General features: G+C 36.8%; 1 protein-coding gene across 2 annotated transcripts in view; it reads left to right on the top strand.

Moving 5' to 3' along the window:
• cnksr2a (connector enhancer of kinase suppressor of Ras 2a) overlaps nt 1–9,223 on the top strand; it is a 56,264-nt gene extending 47,041 nt beyond the window's left edge. For both annotated transcript variants that reach the window (XM_028434086.1, XM_028434085.1), the window contains 3 exons: nt 892–1,116; nt 5,322–5,509; nt 8,383–9,223. In XM_028434086.1, coding sequence (XP_028289887.1) covers nt 892–1,116; nt 5,322–5,509; nt 8,383–8,577 — 608 coding nt within the window. In that variant the 3' untranslated portion in view covers nt 8,578–9,223. The remainder of the gene's footprint in view (nt 1–891; nt 1,117–5,321; nt 5,510–8,382) is intronic.
• The last annotated feature ends 2,898 nt before the right edge of the window (nt 9,224–12,121 follow it).

Raw genomic sequence — 12,121 nt, 5'->3', positions numbered from 1 at the left:
CCTACATGTGTATCCATGATCATTAGCACCTGTTTGGTCCAATTAGTTGAAAATAAACCTCAATATAGTTCCGATGTTATCATACTTGATGGTGTGAAAATGCAGAAATAAGAACTTTAAATGCTCGGATATGACCTCATTTTATTTTATTTTTTTATTTTTTTTTACTGTGTCAGACATAATGGCCAATCTAAGCATTGAAACAGGACAGAACAAAGGATTTTGTCACTTTGTGTGTGTTTTTCATCCTTTATTGTGTTTTTTGAGTCATTTTGTTTATTTTTGTCATGCTCTTATGTGTTTTTGGAGCTGTTTTGTGTATTTTTGGAGTGATTTTACATATTTCTGGAGTCATTTTGTGTATTTTGGAGTCATTTTGTGTAATTTATTTATTTTTTGAGTCATTTTGTGTATTTTTGCGGTGATTTTGGAGTCATTTTGTGTATTTTTGAGGTGATTTGGGAGTCATTTTGTGTATTTTTTTGTGTTTTTAGGGTCATTTTGTATATTCTTGTTGTTTTTTGTATTTTCTGTCAATATGTGTACTTGAAGTCATTTTGTTGCCGTTTTGTGTATGTTCGGAGTCATTTTGTTCATTCATGTCATTTTGCATCATTTTGTCCATTTGGATCTCTAGTTGCCCGTGTCTGTACTATATATTTAAATCATTAAAGTAATAAATAAAGGTTTTCCATCAAATGTTGATGTTTCACATATTTATACAAGTAAACACATACTATAAAAACATTGTTTTTTTTCTTCAAAATGTTATTTTCTATAAAATAATACTTACACATTTAATTGATAAATCCTGTAAAATTAGCATTAACTGATTAACTAATAAAATATTAGTCAACGTTGTAATGTGATCATGTTTTTCTTTTTCTCCAGAGGATGCAGTCTTTGCTGAGCCGGGCCTGGGCAGTGGGTCGATGGCAGCTGGAGCCGTCTACACCCTCCCAGCACAGAGGAATGTCCCGTTTCCCGTGGCGATGCAGAGGCTGATTCCTATGGCAACGCCGGGTGGAAAACCCCGCAGCTTCACCCTGCCTCGAGACAGCAACCTCCACACGCTGCTCGCTCCGCCTGCGAGAGGAGAGCAGCAAACGTACAACGGTGAGATCAGCGCGCTGCACACCCCCACCTCAAAGCTGGTCCACCTGTGTTGTTTTATTTATCGAGCAGGTTAGAAAGGAAAAAATAGGACAATAAGAGCACGGAGGAATGAATAAGGTATAATGACAGGAGTCAGTGCTGCGAGCTACTGCATGAAACACTGCAGAACAACAATAGGATACACCCTGCACTGGTCTCCAGTCATTTACAGTGCAAGAGAGCATCACTGAAACACACATTCATACATTATCAAAAATCATTTCAGCATTTAGAATAATGATAATTCTGAGTGTTAATACACAACAAAGGGTTTTGAATATTTACTGTTATTTATTATTTTTTATGTCCTTTTGTTGTGATTTTGGAGTCATTTTTGTTCTCATTTTGTGAGTTTTGGTGTCATTTTCGGCATTTTGTTCTGTTTTTTGTGTATTTAATGCCATTTGTGTAGTTTTGTGGTCATTTCGTTTGCTTTTCTAATCTTTTTGGTGTTTGTTGTAGTTTGTCAATCCGTCTGGTTTTTCCGTCCTTTTTGTGTAATTGTGTTTTGTTGTCTTTTGTGTATTTTGTGTACTTACTGTCTAATCGTGTAGTTTTGATGTAATTGTGTGTCATTTTGTTCTGTTTTTGTGTATTTTCTGTCATCTTGTGTAGTTTTGTGGTCATTTTGTGTGCTTGTTTAACTCTTTTTTGATTCTATTCTGTTTGTGTATTTGTGTTGTTTTTTCTGTCATCTTGTGTAGTTTTGATATAATTGTGTTTGTTTTTGGAGTAAGTTTTTGTTGTCATTTTGTGTGCTTTTCTCATTCCTTTTGTGTGTTTTGTGTAAGTTTTCATTTTATGGGTTTTTTATTGTTTTTTGTGCAATTTCTGTCTCTTTTTGTAGTTTTCTGTGTTTTGTTGTCATGCTGTCTACTGTTCTCGTCCTTTTTGCGTAACTCTGTTCTCGTTTTGTATATTTCTGTTGTCTTTTGTGTATTTACTGCCTTTTTGTGTAGTTTGTTTTTGGGCTGCACATAATAAGACATGTGGCATCTAAGTCTGGTTCATTAAACCTTATCTTTGCCTTTAGATGTGAAACATTGGGACTCTGCACAGGAAATAAGTTGCTTCAGTCAGTCCTACTCCTCCATCTTTATATGAATCTCTGGAGCTTTAGGATGCTCAGCAGCTGAGTCGATGCGTTATTTACTTTATAGCTTACATTTTTATGGCTGGTAAATACATTAGTTGAAGGGCCACGGACGGGCCTTCACACCCACACATCACCAACTACTAACACATTACCCACACATCCTTGCTGGAGGGATTACTGCCTTGTCGTAAGGTGTAGCTCCCTGTAAGCTGCCAGGAAACTCCACCCGGAGCCCTTTTCATGCTGCGTGTTCATCCAAAAGCTGACCAGTTAAACTCCATGATGTAATGAATAAAGTCCACCTGTTGCTTTGCGTGCTCATTCTACTCGGGGTTTAGCCACATCCTGGGCTTTGTTCAGGGGTGTGTCTGTTCAGGATATTTGTACGGTTTTGTGCAGTTTTACCGGCTAGATGTTTCTGCTCCGTGTGTGGGGGGCACGGGCAGTTCTCCTGTCCTGATCTGAACAGTGCTTGTGTAGCGTGCGATAAGCTTGTCTGCAACATCCCATAGTGAGACATTGAAACAATTGTTATGAAAGAGAACTATAGGTTATTTACATAACCCCGGTTCTCTGCGTAATGTGAGTGAGATGTCTCACCAGACGGCCCTTCTTGCTGAATGAGTGAGAAGAGGTTTGCTTCTTTGAATGGTGCTGTATTCCCCGCCCCCTCTACTTATAGTAGGCACGACTACCTGCGGCGGATGAATATATTTCACCAGCCAATCAGGATTGACGTGATGATAGGGCTTCTGAGATATGACGCAGAGGCGTATATCCCATAGTGAGACATCTCACTCATATTAGTTATATTAGTCAGAGAATCGGGGTTATGTAAATAACCTATAGATTCAGTCTGTGTTTCTGTTGTTTTGTGTTTTATATTATTCTCATGTGTTTTTGTTGTTGTTTTGCATATTTTTCTGTAATACTGTAAGGTTTTTCAAGATCTTGGTGTATTTTCAATGTTGTTTTGACTGTTTTTCTGATATTTTTGTAGTTTTGTGTATTTTGGGAGAGACATTTTTATTTTATTTTATTCTCATGTGTTTTGGTTTTGCACATTTTTGTGCAGTTTTTTTTTTTTTTTTTGTTATATTTGTTTTTTTTAATATTTTTCTGTAATAGTGTATGTTTTTTGAAGTACTCTGTGTATATCAGTTGTTGTTTTGACAATTTTTCTAGTTTTGTGTGTTTTTGGAGACTTTTTTTTTCTTCTTTTTTGTTTTGTTTTTGTTTACAGTATTTGTCTGTAATACTGTATTTTTTTAAGTGCTTTGTGTATTTTCATGTTGTTTTGAATATTTTTCTTATTTTCTTTATTTTTTGTGTATTTTATAATTTACCTTTTGTTTTTCTGTAATTTTGTATCTGTTTGGGAGTTTTTTTGTGTATTTTTATGTAATTTTGTCACTTTAGTACGTTTAGTTATCATTTTGTATATTCTGTTAGTTATGTTTTTGTAGTCCAATTGTGTTTTTTTAAATAAAGGATTTTCAAATTAAACAATATAAATAATAATAAAAAAATAAAACATGCATGTATCAATAAGTTAGATTGCTTTTTCATATTGAATTTTAACAATGACAATTCAAAGTTATCAGGTTTTTTCAGATATATTAATTTAGAACATAAAAACAGAGTGAAAGCCTTCAGTAAGTTTCATTCAACCTACTTATATTTTCTCAAGAACATTACCTTCAGCTCTATTTCTTCACATATGGCAGATGTGCTGGCAGACACAAAGTGGACGTGTTGCCGTAGCAACATACAGGAATACAGTAAATGATGTTGACGCGCTGCCACCATCTGATACTTGTTTCTGTCCGTTGTTGGAAAGATTTGTCATTCCAGATCTGGCTTTTTGTTTTATGTTTGTTATGACGCGCCCCCTTGTTTGAGAACCAACCGAAAACATCAAAGATTTTAGTTTTGTCTTGTTAAAAAACAAATCTACATTTCAATGTGTTTTTATTATCAAAGATCTATTGTTATCGTACAGAAGCGTATTGCATTCACTTGAAAAAAAAAATCAGAATAATTCATTTTTTTAGGTTTGTTTTTTAGGCAATTTTGTTCTGGTTTTTGGACATTCTTTTTTCCTGTTTTTCTAAATATCTTTTTCAGTTTTTTTGTGCAGAGTCCTCAGGTGTCTGCATAAAGTCGATAGACTAATTGTAATACCATCTATACGGCTTTTAGATAGAACTGTATTTTTATCCATTTTTACCTTGTTCTGTACAGTATCCTTGGGTGACCTGAAAGGAGCTTTTAAATTAAATGTTTTATTATTATTATTATTATTATTATTATTATTAGCTATCTCAGTGTTTTTAACCAAGTTGAAAGTACATTTTTATCCAATTAAACAAGCCAGCCATGTTTGCTCTCAATAAAGAAATAAATGCATGTTGTTTTAAGTGCCCTCTAAGCTCAGAAAAAAAAAGGTCAAAAAAACAATAAATAAATAAATTAGTCCAAAAAACAGAAGAAAAAAAATTGCGTGAAAAACAGAAAAAAATTGCCCAAAAAAAAAAAATTATTTTGAAAAAAAAGATTTTTTTTCTTCAAGATAATGCAATGCGCTTCCGTACCTACAGTATCGTCTCGTCTTTGTCATAACAAAGCATGTTGTTGTCATGCATATTTTGTCATTATTTACACTGACCAAATGAACAATAATAAACAGCAATGCTTGTGGAAGCCTCTGCTGTTGTTACGGAGACCCCGTGTCTCTTTGTTTATGGTGACTCCAGCAGGATGTGAGTCTAAAACACAGTAAATCACTCCACAAGGTGATGACTTTTAGATTTCATTTGGAGAAACATAATAATTAGTAATACTGTGGAGAGGAGGAGGAGGAGGAGGAGGAAGGCTGCCGATGAGCAGAGGACGTCCTCAAGATTGATGAGAAGAAGTGACGAGGATGAACAAATCATGAGTAATGTGAGCGAGCAGCCATTAGATTATGAACACTAGTGTGTGTGTGTGTGTGTGTGTGCGTGTGTGTGTGTGTGTGTGTGTGTGGGACTGATGATGCAGTGTGTCTTTTTGTGTTGCTTTTCTAAAGGTGGCAGTGAGGGAGCGTCACTGGGAGACCTGTTTAGAGCCTGCGAGGAGGGCGGAGTCTGTCCCCTCGGTCGGGCGCCGGAGGTCAGAGGTCAGTTGGAGTTCAAGCAGACGTTCCTGCAGCGGGCGATGGACCCTCAGCTCAACGAGCGCCTGCACCACCTCCGCATCCTGAGCTCCACGTTAAAGGTTCGCACTCTGCACTAAAAACACCAAACACGCATTCATACTTTTTAAGGGGTCAGGGTTGACATTAGGGTCTTATCACCATGGTAACCCTTTGGTTTCTTCACGTAAACCAACAGCGCAGTTTATTCATAAATAAGGCCTCCAACTTAATGATCCAAAATTTCCAAAATTTCGTTTCAGGGTTTACCAATTTTTAAATCACGTTACACTTCACCATTTTGTTTCCATTTCAGCATCTTTACCTGTTTAGATGACCTTACTGGCTGTTAAACTACCAGAAATATAGAGTCATTAGTCAACTACTGTTATTATATTTACATTTTATATGCTTTAGATGATTTACAACAACGCGATGGTTATGCTGAAATCATTCAAGGTTATGTTGCGAGAGCAACTTTAGCCACACTGCTAACCCTCAGCCACCAGTTGAACAGGAAAAATCCCATTTAAATGTGTGAGATGGTCCCTAAATTATGTTCCACAAATAATTTTTAATTACCACCAACCGGTGATTCACTCTCACGTTTTAGATTAATTCCTGTGTAGCCGTGTGATTAGAGATGCTTCTGTCGTTTTGTGTCACCAGGCAAAATGATCACCAGTTCAACTACTGCACCATCAGTGATAATCAACCATAATTAAATCATATTTGAAAGCAGTCAAAATATTCTCGCTTATTCATCACAAACTTCAGATCAAGCTCTGCATTAATTTTCAATCACAGGATAACATGATCACTAAATGAACTGTTACATATAGCGAAGATTTTGAACGTGAATACTGGTGGAAATTGGACACTGTCTGTTTTCCGGTAAAAAAAATACCATGTAAATTAGGGTTTGACCAATATGGGTTTTTTAGGGTTAACCCGATACCAATTTTTTTTCTTTCATCGGCCTTGGCCGATGACCAAAAGGATAAAATATGAAAGTAAAAAATCTTTAACAAATAATAAAAACAGGTGATGTAGAACAAGAACATGTAACAAATAGAGTGAAGCATATTATGAAAGACAACTGTTCATTCTTGTCCTGAAAATAGCTTTGACAAAAGTTGGTCTGACTGAAGATATATTTTATTAACAGGATCATTGAGTATTAAACACAAAAAGTGAGCTGAGTGAGAAGCAGAGAGGGAGAGAGGGAAGCACACACACATACATAAACCTCCAGCCAGCTGCTCGTTAAATACAACAGTGACAACAACATGTGTAACCATGGAACAGCGCGAAGTTAAACAGTTAAAAGATGGTTTAAAAGTTTAAAACTTGCCGTTGGGGACAGCCGCTCTGTATATAAAGTGGTACGGCGAACGCAGCAGCGTGCATCACCCAATGCCGATACACGTAAAACATCGAAAATAGACCAATTAAATCGGCTGGCCGATGAATTGGTCGATCACTAGTGTAAATGCGTGATATTGTCCCACAGTAATCATGTGAGGCATTTCCGTCATGTTGGGGCCTGATATTAAATATTAAATAAAGAGAGAGAGGGAGAAATTCGGATTGATCTGTCCATTTCAGAACGTGAATTCAGTTTTTTTCGATCTGTTTTCTGCGATCACAGAAAATCGAAGGCCCTTTATGAAATACAAACACATGCACAAACCTCTTGCCAGTGTTGCCATCTTACTCCTCATGCCGTCAGCTGTCTTGCTGTGTCTCCTTGGTTTGACTGGTGATGATGGCCACTTGTGTGTGGCTTTGTGCTATTGCTGATGCTTGTGTTTTGTACTTGTCACCCCTGCTGTAGATGTTGTGTTGTTTTTGTATATTTTTTTATTGGGTAGAAAAAGAGAGAAGGCTGCTGCTGGTAGTATTTCAGGCTACTGCGGATGGTTGTAACAGTTGCTTTTCTGTAGTTTGCAATCTGACTTTGCAATATGACTCAAAGAGATTAAATGTCACCCTTGGCAACTGCTGGGAATTGTGTTTGAGTGAGAAGGACATGAACGTCCACACACTACTATGAATATACCTGCAATGGACAGCATGAAGCATGTTGTATTTCACCCAGTTTTGGTGTGTACAGAATGGATGCCGCTGGGCTTTTTAAAAGTTACTTCAAAAACTCAGAACGGAAACAAAAAATGACTCCTAAAATACACAAAATGACAGAAAAATACACAAAAGGACTGCAGAAATACACAAAAAAGACCCAGAACAAAAAACAAAAATGCACAAAATGACTCGAACACACACAAAACCAAAAAGAACAAAATTACACAAATTTCTCCAAAAAAACAATAAAATGATAACGAAAACACACACAACAAAAATTTACAAACAACAAAAACACAGAAAGGGACTCCAAAAATACACAAATCATTATTCTTTCCTGTATTAAGATATGTAACATGCTTAAAATGTTGATAATTGTGGACTCGCTGTGATATAAGTTGCCCATCTTTGTTTTACAGCATTCTCGCAATAAGATATTTATTTGGGGTAAAATCTTCAAAAATAAAATAGTTTTGAAAAAATGCAAAATTATATTACAAAACAAAATAGAACATATTAAATTAAAAATTAATAATTAAATGAGACAAACTACATTTTAACCTCCGTCCCACCAGGGGATGCTGGAGCTGGCATTATTTTGCGAAAAATAAACAATTAGAAAAACGCCCAGACAAAGCAGGATTTACCTCATCGTTTTTAAGGCTGAGGTTATCCCGTATGTTTAAAAAAAAACAACTACCAAAGACGGATCAATAATAATAAAGAGAAACAATCTCTTTGCAGCATTTTCACAGAATAACACCGCACCCCGTCAGTGTGTGTCCTGCTTTCCGTGTGTCTGCATTTCAACCAATGGTTCAACCGCTTCCAATAGTGACTCCGCCCCTCCTCTGTTTCTGCATCCCCATAGGACAGGGAGGGGGAGCTTGCGCTGATTGACAGGCTGCTGGCCAATCCTCAGCTGTCCTCGGCAGAGTTCCAGGAGTGGAAGAGAGCCTATCAGGAACTGTTCACTCAGGAGCCAGACGCCGCTGACCCTGACCCCGGCCCGCCCCTCACCCCCTCACTCACCCACACCCACTCCCACATCGAGACACACGTCTGACGCTCACTCAGCAGAGTTGAATAAACTGCTCTTGACAATTACTACAAGGATCATTAGTTTTGCGCTAAATACTGACGCGTGTTAGCATGTGCAATCGGACACGACGGCTTGCAAAGGCGGCTCTCGTGTTGCATCAGTCAGGAAGCTGATTGGTTTTGCCACTACAGCTCTCTGGAGGGCGAGGATGTATGGCATGTGTTTGGATACGGAATAAGACTGTGAATGAATGACAGCCCAACAGCTCAGATTGTATTCATTCTGTGTTAAGCCTCCAAATGGCTCCAAAGTACATAACTATAACTTTAACTTAAAGAAAGAGCCACAAACTGTTCCCAAAATGTTGTTTAACTTGTGTTTTTATGCTAATTTTGGTCTCACTTTAGACATAAAGGACAATAAGGAAAACTAGGTTAAGGTTATGAACGCCATCCAATCCTCCTCCAAGATTTTTCTCCATCAATTTCAGACATGGGCAACTTTTATTACAGCAGGGACAACAAAAATGTGATTGTATCTGATTCGACAGCGATGTTATAAAAACTGTGAACAACATTTAGAAAAATGACCAATCAGCATTAAGACAGGAAACAACAAAGAGTTTTCTGTCACCTTGTGTACTTTTGTGTTTTGTTGACATTTTGTGCATTTTCTTTTGTTTGTGTGTTTTCGGAGTCATTTTTTGTATTTTTGATTTTTGCTCTGTGTATTATATTCTATTATTTTTGTCTGGGGGTTTATTGTTTTGTGTGTTTTTGGACGTAAGTCTTGTGTTTTTATTGTTGTTTTTGTGTGTTTTTCTCGTATTTTTCTTTTATTTTCTGTAATTGTGTTGTTTTGTGCATTTTTTTATCGTTTTACGCGGTTTTGGAATTATTTAGTTCATTGTGTTGAGTTTCTTCCTGACTTTAAGGGCCTATACTACAAAGCTGGATTTCCTCTTACCACGCAAACTTCCGGGATTTAATCAGTGTGTGCTGGACTACGAAGCTCGCTAACGTCTTATGGAGCCAAATCACTATGGTAACTTTGGCTGAATGACTAGCCTGGTCAGGACCAGGTTTTGTTCTGGCTAGGATCTGAGCGAGTATTAAAGTCCTGCCTCCTGACCAATCAGATCTCTTAGAAAACGACCTGTCCAATAAAAGGAAGATCACTGTGTGAACACGTCAGATAATATTTATCCTTTATTTACAGATGACATCCTCTAAAAAAAACTATAGATTTGTATTTGATGGACTGACCTACATTAGTCAGCTGATAAATCCTGTGTGTATTGTGCGCTTTCAGACCGATCAATAAATTAATTAATTAATTAATGTACGCTGTGGTGATACAGAGAGCCTCAGTCCTGTAAAACAAAATAAAATACACAGATATTCCACCTTATGATGTAGGCTGAGCTGTATGAATGCGGCATCAAAGCCACATACAAGGTAAAAGCATTAACACTCATCAATTCCTGCTTTAATTATTTGCTGCTTTTACTGCGGCAATAGTGTTGTTTTGGTCTGAATTATGGATTTTAATTTTACATATTATTAAATAATAATTCTTCAATTGTGATGTAAATTGCTCTCCAGGTTCTCCGCGATTGTGATTGGTCCGACGCTGTAATCTGCCCCTCTGTCACAAGAGCACACACGTAGCCAGGCTGAAATCAACGCGCTTAACTTAGCGAGTTGTAATCGAGATTCATAGGACGGCTTCTGTCTGACTGACAATGTTTGGTTAGGTGAAGCCTGCTAACGGAGATTAATCCAGGATATAATTACCTATCTTCGTAGTATAGGCCCTTAATATTTTCAGGATTTGTTTTTGTTTTGGGGGCTACACATAGTAACACAAAAGGCTGCATGTGGCCCATGCTCCAGTTGCCCATGTCTGATCTTATTTATCTTCTTCCTCCCAACATTGTTGATTCCATAATTTCCAGGAGCACTAGAGGGCTCTATAAACCTTAAACACAACCATCCTTGGCTGTACAGTATTTCTCTCTGTTGTTGTCATTACAGCTCTGGCATTTTGTCTTATTTGAAGATAAAACTTTGCTATTAATTGAGAAAATTCTCCTGAGAAATGTGAAAAAGGGTGAAAGCAGCATTTATTGCAGGCGTGACCTTTGAAATAGTCGTGCTTTATTTCATTAAGCCGTGTAAACGCTTATGTGATATATTTTTCCTTGAAGACCATTTAAATCTCCAGAATCTGCATGTCACTTTAAAAGGTGATAGTTTGATATAGACTCAAAATATAAATCTGCTTTGAAGTATCTCTCTTTATATTTTAAAGACACAAGTACAAACTTAATATTTAATATTTAAAAGTTCTTTCTATGCTGCTGCCTGTACTTGGTTGTCGTACCATGGCTTTTGCTTTGAATATAACAGTTTTGTTTTTGTGTTGGAAACCTTTAGATACCTTAGATTTGTAATTACAGAGTACAAAACAAACCGCTTCTCCTGTTTAGTTATTTTTTAGATCCAGAGTTTTTGAGTAAATATTGTTTCTTGTTAGACTTGTAGATTACGGTTTGAATATGCAGTATTTATTATTTATGTCATCATTCTTTGTGTGTTCTGCTGCGAGATGAGGGTGGAACAATAAAGCTTTAGATATTTGATGGATGGTTCTGTGGGTTTTTTGTCACAAAATAAGAAAGAATATCTAGCGTTTTTACTACATTTATGGTTAAATGCATTGCAGGTGTTTGGATGACATAAAGAAAGACTTTTTATGTATGGCAAAAAATTCTGCGGTAATGCATGGTTTTATTTAGTTTCTTAAGGTTTGGCACTATTTTATGTATATATGTGACTTCTGAAACACTGAAAACTACAATTATTTACAATTACCCAGAGTGTTTTTTTTCCTAGTTTTCTAATGCACACACATAGAACAGAGATAATTTCATTAGCAGTTCTGCTATATTGGTTTTTTATTGGTAATTAAATGCATCGTCATGCTTGTTAAATTGATATCCTTTGCTCTAATGTGCATTTAATAATATATACACACCACATAGGAATCGTGTCGGTAGTCCTCGCACTACATCTCCTTAAGGCGTAATCAACCACAATATGTCGGTGTGCAGTCATTCCCAGAGAAAGTATTGACCCATCCAATTGCTTCATGAGGTATTAAATAAATGACCCTCCACTGGTGTTTATGGCGCTTCGTGCATGCAGGATTAAATAGAAGCAGATTGAAGCACATGAATAATGAACTCTCCTGCCCCCCCCACCACTTCCCCCCCCTTCACTATTATTCACAAATCATGCATATGATTTGTCACTCCTGCAGCTTCCGCCCACATTGCCCATTTGGCTTTCACTGTAAAGTGAAAACTAGACGACAACACAGAATGGATCTCTCTACGCTTTTGTTCCACACTTTGAAAAAATACACGAATGTCACCCGTGTTTCAAGCTATTATGGAAAAGCTTTAGTAAATCTTACAGCCTTGTTCCACCATAATATCTTATGTTCAGACATTCGCAAAAATCACATTTCCTTTTGAAAATCTCTGTAGACTGTAATCTATTTT

Source organism: Gouania willdenowi, chromosome 20 (assembly GCF_900634775.1).
Source record: "Gouania willdenowi chromosome 20, fGouWil2.1, whole genome shotgun sequence".
NCBI lineage: Eukaryota > Metazoa > Chordata > Actinopteri > Blenniiformes > Gobiesocidae > Gouania > Gouania willdenowi.
This window is presented reverse-complemented; position numbering and strand designations above follow the sequence as displayed.